The sequence below is a fragment of the Peromyscus maniculatus genome, chromosome 6 (assembly GCF_049852395.1).
Source record: "Peromyscus maniculatus bairdii isolate BWxNUB_F1_BW_parent chromosome 6, HU_Pman_BW_mat_3.1, whole genome shotgun sequence".
In the NCBI taxonomy this organism is placed as follows: Eukaryota; Metazoa; Chordata; class Mammalia; order Rodentia; family Cricetidae; genus Peromyscus; species Peromyscus maniculatus.
The window spans coordinates 89062393-89084569 of NC_134857.1; the positions used below are offsets into that span (position 1 = coordinate 89062393).

Here is a 22177-nt window from a genome sequence, read left to right on the forward strand (position 1 = left end):
TAGACCATCCAGAGCAACATAATGAGCCTGTCTAAAAAAATAAAATAAGCCAAGCAGCGGTGGTGCAACACCTTTAATCTCAGCACTCAGGAGGCAGAGGCAGAGGCAGATGGATCTCTGAGTTCAAGGCCAGCCTGGTCTACAGAGTGAGTTCTAGGACAGGCTCCAAGATGAGACACAGAGAAGCCCTGTCTCGAAAGAAACAAAACAAAACCCGACACTAACAAAACAGCCAGGAACGAGAGGATGTAATCTCAACATGCTAAGCATTCAGGAGGCTGAGGCAGGAGGACCCCAGTTTCAAGTCCAGTCTTGGCTACATAGCAAGACTTTGCCTCAAAAAACAAAAACAAAGCTGGTCAGTGTGGTACATGCTTGTAAATCCCAGAACTTGTAGCAGAGGCAGGAGGATTGTCTCAATTGAGACCAGCCTGGGCTATGTACAGGGACCCTGTCTCAAAAGATGAACAGTAAGAAATCAGACAAGAGGGCCTGAGTTCAGGGCCAGGCAGGTCTATATAGTGAGTCCAGGTTATATCGTGAGACCATGTCTCAAAAACAAACCAACAACAAATGTCACAGTTGTGTCTCCAAGTACAGATTTTGTATCAAAGGTCTAAGCAGTCTTGTGACCGTCTTACTATTTAGCCTCCATAAACCTCCCTTCCTCCCAAGCCCTTAGACCCTGAGGTTATTATTCGCCTAATCTCTATTACCCAATCACTGTTCCCCAGAACACCTTTAACAAGACCACCTCTCCAACAAAACAAAACTCCACCTATATCACAAAACAAAGTGGATGCATCTCCAAATTTGTTAGATTTTGTTGTTTTCAGTCTATTTATCTCTTTATCTGTCTGTCTATCTGTTTTTGAGGCAGGGTCTCACTATGTAATCCTGTCTAGCCTGGAACTTGCTGCATAAATGTTTATATAAACCAGGATGGCCTCGAACTCACAGAGATCTGCCTGTTTCTGTCTCTGCTGGGATTAAAGATGTGCATCACCTTGTCTAGCTCATTTTGGTAATTTTAATGTCCTTATTGCAAATAAAAAAAGCATAAAGAAAAATAAAGCATAAAGAAAATATTGCTAACTATGCAATAGAAAAGGGACAAGGAGATGACTGTACGGATGGTTCACATATGAGTAGCTGTAACTTCAGCCTCACCAGCATGCTTAAACACCAGCAAATTAAAACACAAAAATATTTGACTTTTAAAACTGAATGTGTTTCCTTGTCATAGACTCACAAGGCAATGTCGATTGGAAGACAGGGTCGAGTGCAAGTTGAAGATATTGTCTTCCTGATTCGAAAGGACCCAAGGAAGTTCGCTAGAGTTAAAGACTTACTGACTATGAACGAAGAGTTGAAACGGGCTCGGAAAGCTTTTGATGAAGCCAACTATGGATCTTGACACCGTTTGTAATTTCTGGAATTTTGATGTTTTATTTGGAAACCATGCGTTGTAATATCATGACTGCTAGGCACACAATGAAAGAGGTCTTCAATTTTAGCTTCATAACTTGAGCCTTTCATTGCCTGCCTTGATCTGGCTGTATTTGAATTCTTTACTGGGCTTTACTGACTACTAACTTAAAATACAGCCAACCATGCAGTTCCAGCTCCCCAAGGCAGACTTGTGTGTGCCAAGCTATATACCTTAGCTGCATAATATGCAATCTAAATGTCCTTTTGACTTTATGAAAGTTGAGACATGTCCTTGATGTATTTCAAGTTTTTATGACAGTGGCAGAGAGTTATTAAAGAGAGTGGACTGGTTTGTGTTTCTTTTAAGGAACTAAGTTCTTGTAAGAGTTTGTTTTAATATTCTTCTCTAAAGAACACTTTCTTTTTTAAAGAAACTACTATTTGTTAAATGTTAGTGGCCATCATCTTCCTTGATAGAAGAAAAATTCTAAAAATAAATACTTCCAGTAGTAGGGATGGCAAGGCTTATAAACCTGAGGTCAGGACAGGTGTTTAGGTGGTATTCTAGTGATATAAATGAGTACTTTCATTGTGAAAATGTACAGTTGATCCAACCCATATGTGGCTGTGCAAACCATTTTTGTAGTAAAGGATATGCAGGCTTTGTGTGTATTTAGCTTATTGCATTAAATTATTGTTCTATTTAGCTTATAATAAGGATTAAAATTGCATTTAAATTTACTGAATGTTACTCTGAAACTGGTGCTTCTTAACATCCCTAAATCAGACTTGGGGAAATACTTCCTGTTTAATCTGCTGATACAAAGAATAAAGAATGAAGAATTAAACACGCTAATACTTGAGTTTGCGACTTATTTGTTATGATTTATTATGTACACAGTGCTCTGCCTGCATGTATGCCTTCAGGCCAGAAGAGGGCACCAGATCTCATTACAGATGGTTGAGAGCCACCACATGGTTGCTGGGAATTGAACTCAGGACCTCAGACCCTCGGGTTGGCATCTAATCACGCACACTCCTTGATATGCTCAGGTTTCTCTACCCCACATAGACACAAAATAAACGTAATTTTAAAAATTAACAAAGCATGGTGGTGGAATAATATTTGTCACTATTTGGGGGGTGGGATTTGAAACAGCATCTCTATACATAGCCCTGGTTGTCCTGGAATTCACTAAGTGGACCAGACTGGCCTTGAACTCAGAGATCTACCTGCCTTTGCTTCCCCAGTGCCGGGAGTAAAGGCTTGTGCCATCAGGGCCAGCTGTCTGTCACTACTTTTGCTAATCAGGGCTGCTCCATTCTGAAAAGTGTACTAAAGAATTACACTGACTGCTATTTAGTTTTTACTTACTTTGTGCAGAAAAGTGTTTGTACCCTGACTGACTCAATGTCCCAGTCATTTTAAATGGCTTACTTTTCTACTAATGACCATTTTACTGTTTTGTTTTGTTTTTGTTTTTGTTTTCTGGAAGGTTCTACATTTTATTACTGGACAAACTACTTCCCCGACTTAAAACACAACCAAGTCTTCAGGTTAAAATATTGAACTCTATGTGGTAGGATTGCTTGATGACCCACAATTCAGTACAAACTGTCTTGCCATTGTGTGAATCCTTACAGACCCAGCTTTGTTCTCCTCCAATGTCTTCTCTTAGAGTTGTGCTTTATTTTGTTACCAGTTTTCATCCAAATCCACTGAGGAATAGGATGATTTTGCTTTTGTTTCTTGACCAGGAATCACTTGATTCTGAAAGTCTCGTGAGAAGACATGGTGAGAAGCCAAGTCAGGAGTCCACCGCACGATGGAGGAGGAAAGGAGAAGAGCCATTTTACTGTCTATATAACATACAATTTTAAAAATTAACACACACACACACACACACACACACACACACACACACACACACACACACGCTCAGGAGAGTGACAGAAGAACGTGAATACCAGCTTACAAATGTAAGTAAAACTTGTCCTCTTGCCTCTAGGCAGACACACAGAAACAGAAACAGTATAATGAGGGTAAATCAAATGAGGGAAATTATAGGAATGCGCGTCCAGAGCATCAGATAAGCTAGAATGGAGTCAGTGTAGTTATGGGGAAAGTGGCTCACCAGGTCTGAGCAGTGCAGAGGTGTGTGTTGCTAGGAAAATGCCCTCAGCTCATTTGTCTCGTTGCTGACGCTGGAAATTTAGCTTGATTTTTCATGTACCTTACTTAACAAGACTCATTCATGGTGTCTGCTTGTCACTTTAACATGGCTTTGAATATCTAGCTTACTTAAATGTTGAGTTTAGAGGTCATTCTTTCCCACTGTACTGATGGACTGTATGTATCCCTTCAAATCCTGAGCCCAAATAAACCCTTTATAAGTTACTTCTGTTAGATATTTGGTCACATGGATTAAAAAAAAAAAGTCAGCTCAGTGGTAGGGCGCTTGCCTAGCAAGTGCTAAGGCCCTGGGTTCGATCCTCAGCTCCAGAAAAAAAAAAAAAGTAACAAATACAACATACAGTATCTACTCAGATGTCATAGAAAGTCTACTAAATGGCTTCAAGCTCATTCCTCAATTTTTATTATACTTATTTATTTTGTATGTTTGCTTATGTGCATGCGTGTACCATTGTAGTCGTGTCGAGATCAGAGGACAGCTTGTGGGAACTGGGTCTTTCCTTCCACCAAGTGGGTCCCTGAGGTCCGACCTAGGCCATCAGGTTTAAGTTGTAAGTGCCTTAGTTCGCAGAGCCACCTTACTGACCCTGGAGTATTGTTTTACTTTACAAAATTACCTTTATTAATGCTCAGATATTAACATAAATAAAACATCCCTCTTATTTGAAACAATGATGTGTTTTTAACCATATACATGTGTAATTTAAGCTTTGTTGAGGAGCCTTGGTAGATCCATGTAAATGGTTGTTTGTTTGTTTGTTTGTTTGTTTGCAGCAGGTTTGGAGTGACAGGGAAGGAGTTAAGGTGGGATCTCATGTAGCCCAGGCTATTGTGAAACTCCCTGTATAGAAGAGGCTGGCCTTGAACTTCTGATCCTCCTGCCTCTTGCTACTGGGGATAGAGCTGTGGGCTACCACACCTGGCCCTGGATTTAATCCTTGGATCTGTTTAAGGAGAAGCAGTGATGGCGGCAGACGTGTTTCTCCCAAGGCCAGGATGCTGCTGACCCTGAGGCACAAACCCCCGGTGTGCTGAGGATCCAGTGAGCCAAGCGGCTCCTTTTAACCAAGTCCCCTCATTTCCACTGAACTCTCTCTCTGGACACCTTGGTTTAAAATTTCCTTGTTTAGGTTTGTGCTCAGATTCCTTTGTGACACTTGGGAGGAAAACCAAAAGCTTCTGTTTGCCTTTTTAGACATGAGATTTGAGAATCATCTTCAAAAGCATCCACCTTAGCCTGTAGACATTTAAGTCACAGGGCGCCATGAGTCATTTTGTCATGTTAGAACCTGCGTTTCCAAACGATGCCTGACCCAGTTCCTGAATCACAGTAGGCATTCAGGAAACACTTAGTGAATGGCTGAGGCGGCACCTCAGGGTCTAAGGACAGTCCATCTAAGAAAGCTTTGTCTTTTCTGAACAGGTTGCTGCTATGCAGCTGGGGGAGCCACAGCCAAAAGATCTAATCTCAACACTGGCTGAGTATGGAAGGAAACGAGACACCTTAGGTACCAGATATTAAGGTCAGACTGTAGGAGCTGATGTTTCATTCGGAAGCAAATATACAAAGTCATTGCATTATCAACGCACAAGTGGTAAGGTGTACCTGCTGTCTTATTCCGGTCTGGTCCGTTTCTTACTCACTTGTACCGCCTTTCTTCAGAAGTATAAACAGTATGAATTAGCTTCTAACAGTGCTGATTTTTTACTGAAAATTTAGATGTACATTGTAACACTATGCCATAGAGTATGGGGGGCATGAATAGAAAATCCTCCCTCCTCCCTACCTCATCAGAGTAAAGTTCATTTTCTTTAAGCTATTAAATACATTTTGATACAAGGGAGTAGGATAGGAAATAAGGTCTTAAGAGTTAGATGTTACTGTCTAGGTGTCTTGATTGTTTGTTTTGTCTTTTGTTTGTTTGCTTTTTTCCTCAGCCATAACACACAGCAGCAGGCAACAAACTATTAAAGTGAAGCACACTCACACACATACACAGCACACACACACACACACACACAGGCTCCCCACAGAGCAGAGGGGGCATTCAGGAACTGGTCTGTTTTTCCCATGGAGGACTGGGAGTCTTAAGTGCTTTTGGTGTTCTGGAATAGGTGTCCTTCCCCTAGTTTTGAGCTGGCCAGTTTACACAAAGACGAGCTAACAGGCCTACAGCTTCAGGCAAACAGTGTATTACAGTGGTATGGGGCAGGTTCCTTTCCCCCAGCTCGAGGTAGGCTTGGTCATTGAGACAAATAAAGGGGAGCGAATAGGTCTGTCTGCAGCTTCAGGAACACAGGTTCAGGACCGACCTTGAATGCATCTGACCAGTCCAGACAGGTGAGCTGGGAGAAGAGCCCTGCCGGTGGGAGAAAAGGCCCCTCAGGCCCTTGTCTCAGGTCAGGGAGGGGAGGAAGAAGCTGCAGTTTGTCACGTGTATTATCTATCTGTGTTCCTTTTCCTGTCTGTCTGTCTGCCAGCATCTGCTCACCTCTAGGTCCTCAAGACTGGTTAGAATGTCTAGATTCCAGGCTCGCTGCATGTCAGCTATGGAACCTTGGGCAAATCATTGCCTTTCATCACTCCAATGTGAATAATGAATAGTCATCTTTTGTTTGTTTGTTTGTTTGTTTTTTGAGACGGGGGTTTCTCCGTGTAGCTCCGGCTATCTTGGAACTCAGCTCTGTAGACCAGGCTGGCCTCGAACTCATAAAGATACACTTTTCTCTGCCTGCAGAGTGTTAGGATTAAAGGCATGCACCACTTACGTCATGCTGTAAGAGGCGCCTTAAGAGGGATTGTGAGGCATAGACACTATGTTGTACTTCTTGACAGCCCAAACCAACCCAGTACCAGAAAAACAGGATGTTGTTTTTCTTCTATCACATTTCTGACTCTATTCACAGTTATCTGATTGTACAAGACTGGTATCTTTCTAGTTCCCATTGAAGATTTAAACATCTAGATGCTGTTGCCACTGTCTGGCAGGCAAAATTTAGACGTAGTTCTTTAGATGAACTAACCCGGCAAAATACTGAGACCATTTCCAGGAGGCGTTATGTCTGCCACTTGTTAGATTCTGATGTTCCGTGAAGCATTTTTTTAAAATATGAGGACCCCAGGTAATGTTAGATTGTGTTTATATTTCTTTTCTTATTTTCTTCTGTCACTGAGAAGATTCATAATCAATGTTACCAGAGTTGTTTGGGTCAGAGCCTGGGCCCTGGCAGCCCTAATAACCTCCGTTCAGTTTCCTGTCCTCAGTATACCAATTAAACAGACAAGTCATAGAGAAAGGCCACCTTCAGTGTGGCCACATGAGGGGAAGAACAAACCAGCGCTCTCCACATCTGTCTTCAGGGCACCGCCAAGAGGGTCAGAAACAATCATGGCTAAGCCGTCCTGGCCTGGGCTTCAACCTCTGCTACCAGGTAGTCTAACCCGTGGTCAACATTGTGTGGCATCTCCTTCCTGGAGACCAAGTCTGCCTCTGGATGGCACCCACTTCAGCCTTTCAGCATGAGATTCCCCCCAGAAATTCCAATGTCCTAGGGACTATCTCAATAGTCTGGTAACTGAGAGGCGGGGCACACATTTCTCTATAGAATATCTTCATTTCTGCCAAGCTTGTGGTGGTTTAAATAAGAATGGCCCCCGTCGGCTCATATATCTGAATGCCTAGTCACCAAGGAGTGGCACTATTAGGATTGAAAAGATTAGGGAGTGAGGACTTGTTGGAGGAAGTGTGTCACTGAGGGGTGAGGGGATGGGCTGTGAGTTTTCAAAAGCCTGTGCCAGGCCTAGAGTCTCTCTCATTATTTTTCCCCATGTAGTTTTGGTGCCTGTCCTGGATCTCGCACTGTAGATCAGGCTGGCTTCGAACTCACAGAGATCCGCCTGGCTCTGCCTCAGGTGTGCGCCACCACTGCCCGTCATCAGAGTCTCTCTCTTTGACCATGAATCAGGATGTAGTTCCCTCTGCTGCTCCAGTGTCTGCCTGCCATGATGATAATGAACTAAACCCTGGAACTGTAAGCCACCCCAGTTAAATGCTTTTTCTTGGAATAGTTGCCTTGGTCATGGAGTCTCTTCACATCAATAGAATAGGGACTAAGATACTTGTTAAATGATTTTCTTCCAGGGTTTAGGTGAACTGGGCAATTGATGTTTTGAAGTTCAGATTTTTTAAAAAATTTCCCCCTGAATTTAAAAATGTTCTCCCTACAACTTTTCCTTTAAACTATTACTTACTTTTTCAATTTCTCCTCCTTTTTGTGTGTGTGTGTGTGTGTGTGTGTGTGTGTGTGTGTGTGTGTGTGTGTGTGTTATGTGTGCATGGGAAGCCAGAAGTTGGCATTGGGTGTCTTCTCTGATTACTCCTCATCCTATTTATCAAGGCAAGGTCTCTCCTTGAACCCAGAGCTTGACAGTTAGTCAGCTTGTGTCCCTCACTCCCATGGTCCCATCTCTGCCTCCGCAGCTCTGGGATTACAGGTCTCACACAGGTGCTGAGGATCCCAACCCCGTTCTTCAGAACTGCATGGCGAGCACTGTCCACAGACCCACCTCTCCAGTGCCGTCTTATTTTGAGACTGGGTAGGTAGGGCTTTACTATGTAGCTGAGCTCAGGCTGGCCTCCGACCCCCAGTACTCTTCCTCCTGCTGAGTTAAAGGCACTCACCAACACACCTGGCCCTAAAAAAAAGCCACAGTAATCATATGGTGATAGAGGACAACTTGCAGGAATTTGTTCTCTCCTATCATATGGTTCTCAGAGACTGAACCCACATCATCAGCTCGGTGGCAATTGGCTTGACCTGCTGAGCCATCGTTTTAGTACTTTTTGTTTTTGGAGACAGAGCCTTCTGTAGCCCAGGATGACCTTGAACTCTGTATAACTGAGGATGACATTAAACTCAGTCCACAGTCTCTGCCTTTCAAGTGCTGTGATTCACCTGACTTTTTTAAAACTGGATTTAAAATTTTTTTATTTTTTATTTTTTTAGTTTTTTTGAGACACGGTTTCTCTGTGTAGTTTTGGTGCCTGTCCTGGATCTGGAACTCACTTTGTAGACCAGGTTGGCCTCGAACTCACAGAGATCCGCCTGACTCTGCCTCCCGAGCGCTGGGATGAAAGGCGTGCGCCACCACTGCCTGGCTAATTCCTGAGGGTTTAATTTAGCTCCTCGAGCGTCACATATTTGGGAGAATACTACTGCACAAATATTGTAGGAGTGAGTCTCCCACTGTAAATACAAGGGCAGGCAAAAACTAACTTTAAGTGCTTCAAGGAAGGATTAGCTTTACACATGGAGAAACTGGAAGGGGCAGACAAGCTGCTAAGTTTTCATGGAAAGAGGTGGCGTATGGAAAAGAGGAAGGAAGCAAGATTTATTCAACTTAACCTTTATTAATAAATTATTGGAAGTAGAATAACAGTGGACGTCATATTCTATATATATAATAGAAGTGCACAGAGATCTTCTACATCTGCAAGTGTCAGACCTGTTGTGTTGGTTCCTTTTCTACGGCGTGACAAAACACCATGACCACGGCAACTTCTAAAAGAAAGCCTTTAATTTTATACCGGGGTCCCAGAGGGTTAGTCCATGATATCACGGCAGAGAGTATGTTAGCCGACAGGGAGGCAGGATCCTGGAACAGTAAGCAGCTAAGAGCTTTCTTTACATCTGATGCCCAAGCACCAGACATAGAACTAACTAGAAATGGTCTGGGCTTTTGAACCCTCAAAGCCCACCCCCTAGTGACACATCTCCTCATCCAGTGGTTCTCAACCTTAAATGCTGATAATGATTCTTTAATACCTTCCTCACGTTGTGATGACCCCCCAAGCATAAAATTACTTTTACTGCTACTGTTATGAATCGAATCATAATGTAAATGTCTGATATGCAGGATATCTGATACACGACCCTCAGGTTGAGAACCCCTGCCCTAATCCTTCCCAAACAGTCCACCAACTGGGGGGGGGGAACCAAGCATTCAAATGTATGAGTCTACGGGGGGGGGCAATTCTCATTCAGACCACCACACCTGTCCACGCTATTATGGGACACGACGTCACCCGGTGGTTCTGGGCCTCCATCCTCCTCCTCCTTCCAGACATCTCCAGATCCTTAAGGGCACAGGCGTGGAGAGCCAGGAAGCCTCCCGGCTGCCCAGTCCTAGTTCCTGCCCCCCGTGGTAGGCCCCGCCCGCAGGCCCCGCCCTAAGCTCCGGGGCCGGCCCAGCCGCCTCTCTTCTGCGCAGGCACCTGCCTAGCCGCCCCGCGAGGAGGGGTCCTGAGACGGCCCGAGGGACGGGCCGTGATTGGCTGCAGCTGGCGGCTGGGAGCCCCGCTCCAGCGGCGCTTGACAACCGCAGTCTGCGGAGCGGCGCGGTCGGAGGCGGGCTAAGGGCGGACGCGAGGAGGGCCGGCCGACGAGCTGATGGATTGACGTGCGGGCTGCCGAGCCCAGACCGCCGCCCTCGCGCTCGCGCCTTAGCCGGGAATCGGCTGCCTTGGGCTCCGGCCCCGCCGGCCTCGCCGCCGCGTTTCCCTCCCCGCCGCCGCCGCTTCTGCCGGCTCCGCCCGGAGCCCTCAGGTGAGTGGATTCCAAGAGGCGGAGGCGGGCCGCCGGGCACCGTGGGTTGCCATGGTCACCCGTCGCCACCTGTCACGATCCCGATGAGGCGCCGACCCCGCGGCCCCCCGGGTGGCGTTTGCGGCCCCGGGAGGAGTGTCTTGGGTAGGCTCGGGGGGGGGGTGACTGCCGAGAAGATGGGGCGCGGGTGAGGCCCCGGGTGTCTAGGGGACAGGACCTGGGACCCGCCAGGCCGTCTCTCCAGGCCGCCGCTCCTGGACCACACCTTCCCCCGCGTTGCCAGCCCGATCCCGGCCGCCGAGCGATGCGCCTCGCCCTGGCGTGGGGTACCCACCTCGCCGCCGCTGCGGAGGGGCGCGAGGCGGGCTGGCTGCGCTGCATCTGCCTCGCCCCTCTGCTGGCTTGGAGCGAGACTGACGGCTGCGCTCTTGTCCCTTTCCCGGGTAGGGAGTGGCGGGGCTGGGGGAAGACACGGGGTGGAGGGGATCGGGTTTGCCTTCTCCGGCATCCGTGGTCACTAGGAGCAGGCCTTTGGGGGGTCTGGGAGGGTGGCGACAGGGGCATGGACTGAATTTCGAACGCGGGTTGTGCCGGCGGGGGTGGGGGGTGGGCGCCTGCGTAAAAGACACCGGAGGAGGTTGTGGAACTCAGAGGGTTAAGCCTCATAGCTGTATTGGGGAGAAAAAGATTGGGGCTCCAGCTCTGGGACGACGCCTGGGGCAAAGGGGTAGGGACCAAGGTAGGCAGGAGTATTTGACCTGATGATTTTCCCCCCTGTACATCCAGGCATAGCTACGAATGATGTCTGAGGGGAGCTTCTGGTTTCCTTTTTTTTTTTTTTTTTTTTTTTTTTGGCAACTTGGTTCTCACTGCATAATGAAAGGAGAAGTCTTTGTTCCACCCAGATTCATCGGTTGAAATCCTGACACTTAGTTTCCCCCCTTTGTTGTAGAGTTCATAGAATGCTATAAAAAAGTTAATGGCACAGAAATTAACATACAGGTTTAAAAGGGCTGTAAATCTTTTTCACAGAAAATACAAATTCAATTTTTTTTTTTGTCTCAAGTGTTGGCATATGTTATGTTAACATTTTACTAGAAAGGAGAAACGCCTAGAGCCGATTTTCCTTTATATGGCACATTCTGGAGGTCTCATTTATGAGGAAGATGTAATGAATCATTGTACGTTCATTGCTTCCAACAACAAAATAACACACACGGGAAAGACAACTAAGTAACCCGTAGGTAAAGCAAACAAAACATAAACTCCTTGAATTGGGGTGCCATTATTGATTGTATGTGTGAGTGTGTGACATTTACCTTGATATTTCCCACCCTGCCCCTTCTAGTTTTTGTTCCTTTTATGAAAATCTGTAATAGGAATGTATCATAAGATACATTAACCAATGTTTTCACTTATATAATTGTGCACAGTCTCTTTTGTTTTGTGAGATAATTTGTTATTGAATGGGTACCATATGACTTGTTTAGTTTTCGGTACAGTTTGAAAAACGTTTCAAAATAAAAAAAAATGCCCAATTTTTCTTGGTAGGTCAGTTCCCTAGAAATCATATTGCCTGGATTTAAGCTTCCCTTTGCTACTGTAATTACAGTCTTGTAATTTATCCTATCATTGACCTTGTATTCTTTCTTATTCTGTAATATAGGGATAATGCCTGGTGTTGTTTTAGTCTGAGAGGGACTGTGATGTTGAGAACAGTTCATTTGCAAGCACTTTGAGAACATAGGAAGGCATCTATTGAGTATATTTTATTAGAGGGAACACTGACCAGGATCGTTACCATCTTCTGTGTGATCTTAACATTTCTACATCCAGGAGCTTGTTTATTACAGGGGCCTAAAGGATTTAAGGGAACACTTGAGGGGCATCGCCATTCTTGGTAGAGGTTTTTTTTTTTCTTATGTGGTGATGTGGGTGAAAAGGGGTTTTCTTCTTGTATGTAAGGGTTAGTGTTGCTTTCCTGCAAATAAGGCTACTACTACTAACTGACTTGAATTATATTTGGCACTGGATAATCCTCACCGTGGATCACTGGTTCTTGACTAATGAAGACATAGCTTTTGTCCCTCTGACTTAGGTTTTTCAAATTGAGGTGCTGACACCATTTCAGGCTGAGGTGCAGTTCGGTGGTAGAGTACTGTCTAGCTTCCACAAGACCCTGGGCTTGATCCCCAGAACAACAGAAAAAGGATCAATAAGCTTCAGTATCCAAGAAACAGATCTGTAGGCATGTAAATGACACAGGAAGTAGTCCTTAATTTCACTTGGATACATTTGTACAAAACAAAGATGACAGAAAGAGGAGGCAATGTTAACATTAATTTCTAAGGTAACATTTAGAGATTTCAAAATAGATTTCCTGTTGGAGTTCAGGTGAGCTCTCAGCTGAGTTTAGTTTCTTCTGTCCTTAAGTACAAAAGTTTAAGAAGCTTAGTGAATGAAGGGCACGTCCTTACATAGCACAGGAAAACAGTCACATTTCATTTCTGTAATTCCAATTTTTGAAAGTTTGACTGATATTAGGTTCACCGATATTTAATTCTAATAATCCCTTCTTGTTTTAAGCCCTGTAAAAAGTTAGGGTACTGTCATGGGACTGGTGTGGATAGATGAGTGGTTCTCAACCTGTGGGTTGTGACCCCCTTGAGGGGTTATCACACGACCGTATCCCAGGGGTCACATATCAGATATTTACATTAAGATTCACAACAGTAGCAAAATTACAGTATGAAGTAGCAATGAAAATAATTTTTATGGTTGGGGTCACCAGAATGTGAGGAACTTTATTAAAGGATGGCAGCATTAGGAAGGCTGGGAACTACTGATTTAGATAGACTGACTCCTTTCATTCTGGGCCATGTACTTACTTTCTCTAGAGGCAAAGTTCATACTTTGAGCATAAGTGCAATCCTCTGTAAAATGATGATCACGGGGGCATGAGAATTATTATAGATCAATAATGAATGGAAGTCTCTAGCACAGGACTTGATGTAAATAAATGTTAGTACCTTTTCACTTACTCTGTGTAGATTCAAAGACTAATAGTTTGGGGCTGGAGAGATGGCTCTGTGGCTTAGAGCACTGGCTGCTCTGCCAGAGGACCTGGCTTCAAGTCCCAACACACATATTATGGCTTACAACCCTCTATATCTCCAGTCCAGGGTATCTAATACCCTCTTCTGACCTCTGTAGGCATTAGGTGCCCGAATGGTGCACAGACATACATGCAGGCAAAGCACTCAGATACATTAAATAATAAAATACAAAATTTAAAAAGAAGAATAATTTTTATACCCTTTCTTAGCAGAAAACTTCATTGCCTCCTGAACCTCCTTGGTATTTTATATATAATTTTCTTTAGGTCTTCCTTCATGTTCTTTATAAAATATCACACTGTTTTAAAACTGTTTGTGTGTGTGTGTGTGTGTGTGTTTGTGTGTGTTCATGTTCATCATAGTAACTTAATTATTATATCTGAGGTATGCAGATTGGTGTTAGCACATAAAAATATATATGTGTTTAAAACTTTCAATAACATTTATTTATTTACCTATTTTGTGTGCATGTGCAGAGGACAAATTGAAGGAGTCTGCTCCCTCTTTCCATAATGTGGGTCCTGTGATCAAACTCAGGTCATTGTGCTTGGTAGCAAGTGCCTTTACTTACTGAGGCAACTAGTTAAATGTTTTTGTTTTAAAGATTCATTTAATTAGCCTGGTGTGGTAACAAATGCCTTTAATCCTAGCCTTAGGGAGGCAGAAGCAGGTGGATCTCTGTGAGTGCCAGGCCAGCCTGTCTACAAAGCAAGTTTTAGGACAGCCAGAGCTACACAGAGAAATCCTGTCTCAACATCCTCCCCCCTCCCCCCCCCAAAAAAAATGCGCGCGCATTTGTGTAGGGGTGTGTGCTTATTAGTGCTGGTTCTCCGGGAGGCCAGAAGTTTTCCTGTAGCTGAAGTTATAAGTGATTGTGAGCTGTATGAAGTTGGTCCTGAGAACTGAACTCAGTCCCTCTGTAAGAGCAGTGCATGCTCTTAACTGATGAGCTATCTCTCTAGCCTCTGATTTTAAATTTTTTTTCAAGGACTATTTTGAACATTTAGGAATAGAATTAGGTAAGTTTTGTTTATCAATTTTTAAGAAAAATTGGGGGGATGGTGTTGGGGATTTAGCTCAGTGGTAGAGCGCTTGCCTAGCAAACTCAAGGCCCTGGATTCTGCCCTCAGCTCTGAGAAAAGAAAAAAAAAATTGGGGGGTGGGTATGGTGGCACACACCTGTAATCCTAGCCCTTGGGTGATGGAGGGAGGAGGATCATTAGTTCAAAGCCAGCTTCTGCTGCACAGCAAGTTTGAGGCCAGCTTGTGTTACATGAGATAAACTGACTCAAAAAAAGCAGTTAGACATGTTACCTAATGCCTGTAATCCCAGCACTTGGGAGACGGAGGCTGTGGATTGCTGTGAGTTTGGAGGTAGCATAGTTTATACAGCAAGTTCCAGGACAGCCTAGACTACAATAATGCCTCAAAGGTGGTGGGGAGGGAGGGGGGAGATAGGTAATGCCCTAAATTATGAGAAGTGTTAGTTTTACTGTATATAGTTACTGACCAGACCATACCTGAAATACTGTGTTCTAATCTAGGTGCTTTAATCAAGACAGATATTCCTATGTATTCAGAGGAACATCATCCAGATGGTACGGGATGTGAAGGATGGTTTTGTAAGGCTCCATTAACAGTATACATAAGATCTAAGAATAGTACCCAGTGTTTCTATAAATCTTATTTTGGGGATTCTGCTCTAGTTTGTAGCTCAATAATTGAACAGAACCTTTGTGAGCTAATTTAAAATTTTTCATTTGTATAATTTTTAGCTTAACTTTATTTAAAATTTTAAGGGTTTAGTTTTGCTTTTATTCATGTGTGAGCGTATATGTGTGTACATGCCATATGTGAATAGGTGCTTTTTGTGGCCATAAGGAGGGTGCTGGATCCCTGGGAGATGGAGTTAAAGGATGTTGTAAGTCATTGGATATGGGTGCAGGAACTGATCTTGGGTCTTCTGAAAGAGGAGTATGTGCTCTAAACTGCTGAACTGTCTCTTCAGTGCCGTATTTTTAATTTTAAAATTAAAAGTTGTCTTCATATTAGAAACCCACTGGCATGGTTCATACTTTTATCTGCAGCACTCAGAAGGCTAAGGCAAGAGGATCTCAAGTCTGAGACCAGCCTGAGCTATGTAAGATGATGATTATGATGATGATGATCCTTTGAAACTGAGTCTTTCTGTGCTTATAAGACTGCCTGGAATTTCTGAGGTTCAAGCATATACCCCTGCCTCAGCTTCTCAGGTGTGTGGAACTACAAGTGCACACTACAGTTGTCCTGAGTGAGGCAGTCCAGACCCAGGCAGACAAGCACTGCATGTTTTTTTCTCATGTGGATGTTAGTTTTTCAGCTTTAGATATGTGTGTTTCATTTAGACTACTCACAGAGCTTAAGTTGTTATTAAGTGAGCAGGGCACTTTGAGGGAAGGAAGGGATGTTCTCAGGAAGGGGGAAATACAATGTAGTGTTATAAAAGGATAAAAGGGAAATCAGAACTGGAGGACCAACTGGGGTGGGGAATGGGAGGGCAGGGTGGAGGAGGGACAGCTAACACTAAAGGTCTTTTGAAAAGGCATCTGGAAACCCACTATAGTAGAAGCTTCCTAAAATATAAACATATATAAATGTTTATAAAAATAAGCTCCTAAAAAAGGAGTTTAAGTAGCATTACAATATAACAAGGGGAACAATAGCCCAACTAAATACCATATGCCACCAAATAAAACCCCTAGTACCAGGAATGGATTACATCTTTTTGAGTTGTTGGCCAGTGGGCTTCCATAGATCCTGCAAATATTGCAAGCTATTGCCAATGCAATGTTATCCTTCGGGACTTAATAGTAAGACACTATTGCTGAAGATACTACATTCTGGAGTCATAGAACATGGAGAGATGTAGCGTGCTCAGCTGGAAGCTTCACTCTTCCTTGCTAGTGTTCCTAGTGTTTATACTGCTGGAGGGTATTAGGATCAGTACCAGAGGAAGCCATGAATGCTGTGAGCTGTAATACTGAACTGCCTGCAAGATACGCCCACTGGTGCAGCAGTGGCACAGATGTTATTGGGCAGCCTGCTCCTGTTGATGGGATTCAAGGTCTGCTCCATAAGATGGAACCATACCTGGTGATGACTGGTTAGGTCATTGGCCTAACGATGTGTTACTGTTATTCTGTTAAATGATCGTAGCAATGACAAAATGATTCCTAATTATATATTGCTATAGCCATAGATCAGTGCCAGTGTGGGAGTTGTCTTGGGTTATGAGAAAGTACAAATGTCTCTGAAGTAATAGTACTTGATTATATACATACTGATTTGTTATATATATATATATATATATATATGTGTGTGTGTGTGTGTGTGTGTGTGTGTGTGTGTGTGTGTGTGTGTATGAGACATGGTATCAATACACAGCCTTGACTGGCCTAGAACTCTATGTAGCACTGCCCTCAAACTCACAGAGATCTGCCTGCCTCTATCTTCAGAGTGCTGGTATTTTTAAAGTGTATGCTACCATACCTGGCATAACTGTTTATGTGTTTTTTTTTTTTTTTTTAAAGATTTGTTTATTTATTATATATACACAGTATTCTGCCTGCATACATGCCTGCATGCCAGAAGAGGGCACCAGGTCTCATTATAGATGGTTGTGAGCCACCATGTGGTTGCTGGGAATTGAACTCAGGACCTCTGGAAGAGCAGCCAGTGCGCTTGACCTCTGAGCCATCTCTCCAGACCCTTGTTTATGTTTTATTATTTAAAAAATTTTGACATAGGATCCTGCTCTGTAGCCCAGGTTAGCTTGCAACTTTATGTAGTCTAGGCTGGCCTTAAACTTGTCATCTACCTGCTTCAAATCCTCAGGTGCTGGGATTACCATACTTGAGTGTTTGTGCAATACTCAATTTTATGTAGAAATGTTTATTTTTTACAAATTTCATGTGTGTATGTCACATGTATGCAGTTGCCTGCAGGAACCAGAGAAGTTGGCTACTCTAGAGCTGGAGTCACAAGTGGTTGTGAGCCACTTGATGTGGGTGCTAGGAACCGAGCTTGGGTTCTCTGGAAAAGCAGCAAGGCTCTCTTAACTGATGAGCTATCTTTCTAGCTTTACATTTACAGTTTTTGAATGTGTCATATTTGTACATGGAACAAAATTCAAAAGATTTAACAGGGTACATAATAAAAAGTCACCTAACCATTCCTCTGACCCTAGGTCTTACTATTAACTATTAAACATTACTATCAGTTCCTTATATCTTTTTCTCGAGACATTTTAGGTATATGTACAGCATATGATTTAAGCTAACTTTATTTCGATAGCTATTTAAAGTGGCACCAGGCTTTAAACATCCTTTGTCTCGGTATGTCCCAAAATGGCTCTAACTCATTATATTCTTGTCAGTCCCTCCCCACCCCCCAACCCCTGCCTTATTCCACAGTTGTGATTTAGGAGTGTGCCACCATGCCCAGGCATACTATGTTACTTTTGTTTTGTCTTTTAGAAGTTTATTCTCTGGTATGTATGGGTGTCTTGTGTGTGCATGCCATTGTGCACATGTGGAGGACAGAGAATAACCTGGGCGAGTAGGCCCTCTCCTTCTCATACGGGGATCCCAGGGATCAAACTTAGGTTATCAGGTTTGGTGGCAAGTGCCTTTAGGTACTGAGCCAATTCTCTGCTCCTCTTTTTATTTTTTGAGCAGCCCAGGCTGGCCTAACTTACCCTGTAGCCAAGGATGACTTGAACTTCGGATCTTCCTTCCTCTTCCTCCTGAGGGCTGGAATTGCAGGTCTGCATCACCAGGACTGGTTTATGTGGTCTAGGACTTCTTGCACGGTGGCTAAGCACTTTATATTATCATCCTCAGCCCACAGTCTGTTTCTGTGGGACAAAAGGCATCATCCACAGTTCTGGAAGTTAAGTTAGTAATCGATCAGAAGATGGTTGTCAACATTAAGAAAGGACACATGTGGTTACAAACTTAGGCAATTAGCAGAATGATGGAGCTCTGTAGTTAGAAGGAAAGTTTCATTTGGTTAAGTTATTTAAAGAGGGCTGGAGAGATGGCTCAGAGGTTAAGAGCACTGGCTGCTCTTCCAGAGGTCCTGAGTTCAATTCCCAGAAACCACATGGTGGCTCACAGCCCTCTATAGTGAGATCTGGTGCCTCTGTCTGGTGCCATCTTCTGGTGCACAGGCATGCATGCAGGCATAACACTGTATACATAATAAATTAAATAAATCTTAAAAAATTATTTAAAGAAAATCTATTTTATTTTAAACTGACCTTATAAATTCACAATTTCTGATTCCCAGACTTCATAGTGCCCACCATAATATATGCTGTTACTAAAATATGAGTTGAAGCAAATCACAAAACTTAAAGGCACATCATAGAAACAAAACTGTAAGCACTTTTTCATGACTGTCCTAATTTCCTCAGCCTTAACTTCTGAATTGTTCTCAGCCTCCTGTGTTTTCCTTCTTTCTGATTCTGTATTTTAAGTAAGCAATGTCATTGCAAAGGAACATTTAAGTCATCTCTATTTATATTTGGTTAGAAAACTAACACTGATTTTTTTCTGTTGAGACATTGTCTTGCTGTGTAGTCTAAGTTTGTCTTGGACATACTAGATAGACAGCTCAGGCTGGCCTCAAATTCTGTAGTCCTGATGGGCCTCTTGGGTGCTGAGTTTACCGTAGTATGTCACTACTTGCAGCTGGTGGTACTTTTTCATAAAAATTTTCCTTCTCTATGAAAATATATCTCTGTTACCATTTTTAATCTGTTAATGTTGACCTTTAGCCTTAGATTTCTAAAACTAGTTTTGTATTCAAACCTTTTTCTTTTATTTATATTTTGTGTTTATGGGTGTTTTGCCTGTATGCAGTACCTGAAGAGGCTAGAAGATGGCTTCAGATCCCCTGGGATTGGAGTTAGGGTTATGAGCTGCCATGTGGGTGCTGGGAATTGAATGAACCCCATGTCTCCTGGAAGATCAGACAGTGGTTTTTTGTTTGTTTGTTTGTTTTATTTTATTTTTTTGTTTTTCGGTTTTTGAAACAGGGTCTCTCTATGTGGTTCTGGCTGTGCTGGAACTCACTATGTAGACTAGGCTGGCCTCGAACTCACTAAGATTTGCCTGCCTCTGCCTCCTGAGTACTGGGATTAAAGGTGTTAGCCACCACTACCCATCGACTTTTTTTGTATCTCAAGTTTGCTTAACTAGCATTAGTTGAACATATGACTAACATTAGTTGAACATATGTGGTGTTGTGTCCTGTCTTGTCCTGTGTATGTCGTGTGGTCGTGTGCCCCCCTTCCCCATCCTGGGAATTGAAGCTAGGGCCTTCAGCATGTGAAGCAAGCACTCTACCATTGAGTGATAATCCCATATCTTTTCCTACCTGTCTTTTAAAGACAAAGGTTTTACTTGGTAGCAAAGGCTGGCCTTGAACTTGAGATCCTCCTGCCACAGTTTCCTGAATGTTAAGGATTACAGGTGTGTGCCACCATGCCTAGCTTGCATATCGTTTTAAAGGGTAATCTTAGAGTTAAGTGTAGCAGCACATAAGTAGAGTCTGAGCTATTCAAGATGCTGAGTTGAGGTGACCATCTGAACCTGGGCATTGAGCCTAGACTGGGCAGTATAGTGAGCCCTTGTCTCAATGCTCTCCCTGCCCCCCCAAAAAAAAAAAACTCTAGAAAAAACAAACAAGCAGAATAAACAAAAATGGGCATGGTGGGAAAGGCCAGTAAGCCAGGTTACTATGAATGTGTCAGTAGTGGGTTAGAAAAGAGTTATCTTCCAAGTATGGGTGTATGTTTATATTGTATCCTACATTAGTGAAACTTTTAAGAATAAAATTTCTGAGTTGAGTGATTAAAATACCATAATTTTCTACTAGGAATTTCATGGTATAGGATTCCAAGTTGTCTTTTGTTCATTAGTTCTTTTCCAAACCTGAACTAATTCTAGATTAATTAGAATCCATGTTCTATTACCTATTTAAAAGTCAGTATAAAATAAATGTTTCTGAAAATGTGTATCTTCTTTCTTTAGTCTTTACTGGTTAAAAATAATTATAGCATTAAACTTGTAATTGTGCTCGTCGTATTGCTGTATGGCTATAGTCTCAACTACAGGGGAAGCTGAGATTGGAGGGTCATATGAGACCAGGCTGGGCAACGTAACAAGCTTTAACGTGGTTATGAGTTAGAGTGGGACAATTGCCATGAACTCTTTTTCCAGAATTACTTAGTTTTAGACATGAGACCTATACAGCATTTATACTGAACTATATTAGATAATTATAGTTTCAGTTATTGTTAAATGTGTGGTTGGTACATGGTAATTTCTGTGAAATGCCCCCCCCCAAATCTCATTATAAGGATGGAATAATATTTTTCTGAGAATGAAATGAATTAAAACTAATTTTTTAAAGATTTAGCCAGGCGGTGGTGGCGCACACCTCTAATCCCAGCACTCGGGAGGCAGAGGCAGGTGGATCTTTGTGAGTTCAAGGCCAGCCTGGTCTACAGAGCGAGATCCAGGAAAGGTGCAAAGCTACACAGAGAAACCCTGTCTCGAAAAACTAAAAAAAAAAAAAAAAAGATTTATTTATTATGCATACAGTATCTTGCCAGTGTGTAACCCTGCAAACCAGAAGAGGGCACCAGATCTCATTACAGATGGTTGTGAGCCACCATGTGGGTGCTGGGAATTGAACTCAGGACCTCTGGAAGAACAGCCAGTGCTCTTAACCACTGAGTCATCTCTCCAGCCCCCTATTATTATTATTTTTAAAGTAAGGATTATATGACAATTTGGAGAATGTTAAGATTGCTAGTCAGTGTGTTTGGGAGAAATCTCAGGGAGATAGTTCTGAAATGTGGTCAGAGTTTAGTGAGTTGAGCTTTCACTGACTTTATGTTATTCTCTCTTGTGGATGAACAGGAAGATGTAGCAAAGGGAGAACCAGAGTGTGAGGAACTGGAGGGTTGGCCTGTTGAGAGAGGTTTGTGTTTGTCTGTTCGCTGAGGCAGGCATGCCGTACTGTGGAAACACATATTACTCTATAAAGGGTTTTTAAAATTACATTTGTATTTATGTATGTGTGTGCCTGTGTACACCAATACCACATGAATGTCATAGGACAACTTGCTAGAGTTGATTCTCTCCTCTCACCACGTGGGTCCTAGGAATCAAACTTAGGTCTTCAGGCTCGGCAGCAGGCATCTTAACCTGTTGAGTCATCTCACCTGCCCCAACTATTTTACTCTTATATCATTAAATATTTGAGTTTAGGGGCCGGAGAGATGGGTCAGCAGTTAAGAGAACTAGCTGCTCTCCCAGAAGACCCGCATCCATAATGATGGCTCACAACCACCTGAAACTCCAGTTCAAGGGATCTCATGTCCTCTCCTGGCGTCCTCAGGTACTGCATGCACATAGTGCACAGATAAACAGGCAGGCAAAACACCCATACACACAAATAAGCCCAGCATGGTGGTGCATGCCTTTAACTCCAGCACTCAGGAGGTAGAGGCAGGTGGATCTCTGAGTTAGAGGCCAGTCTGGTCCATGTAATGAGTTGCAGGTTAGCCTGCAGCTATAAAGTGAGACTTTGTCTGCAAAAAAAATTTTTTAGCACACTCTTCTCCTTATCCATGCAGCTTCTCTGCATAACAGACAGTATGCTATTTGGTGATGAGAACATTCTGGTTGGTGGTACATTTGCATTTCTCTTCATGAAGAAATAGATAAAAAATAACAGATTGAGAAGAACAAAACTGGATTATCTACAAGCTTGTGTT

At 43.1% G+C, this 22177-nt stretch overlaps 2 protein-coding genes and 1 pseudogene across 11 annotated transcripts in view; 2 read left to right on the forward strand and 1 right to left on the reverse strand.

The window, feature by feature from the left end:
* Positions 1 to 2287, forward strand: part of Taf13 (TATA-box binding protein associated factor 13) — an 11720-nt gene extending 9433 nt beyond the window's left edge. Inside the window, exon 4 of the mRNA XM_006979463.4 lies at positions 1247 to 2287. Within this exon, the coding sequence (XP_006979525.1) occupies positions 1247 to 1417 (171 nt within the window). The 3' untranslated portion in view covers positions 1418 to 2287. The remainder of the gene's footprint in view (positions 1 to 1246) is intronic.
* A 678-nt stretch (positions 2288 to 2965) lies between these two features.
* LOC107401490 (large ribosomal subunit protein eL39-like) lies at positions 2966 to 3225 on the reverse strand (annotated as a pseudogene).
* A 6685-nt stretch (positions 3226 to 9910) lies between these two features.
* The window catches only part of Wdr47 (WD repeat domain 47), a 49395-nt gene continuing 37128 nt past the window's right edge, over positions 9911 to 22177 (forward strand). For 2 of the 10 annotated variants that reach the window (XM_042279736.2, XM_076574827.1), the window contains exon 1: positions 9985 to 10231. The gene's annotated coding sequence lies outside the window, so the exon portion shown is untranslated. Of the gene's footprint in view, positions 10232 to 10279; positions 10675 to 22177 lie in introns of those variants that run through there. The other 8 variants (XM_006979461.4, XM_042279738.2, XM_076574829.1 and 5 more) reach the window with 8 other exon arrangements.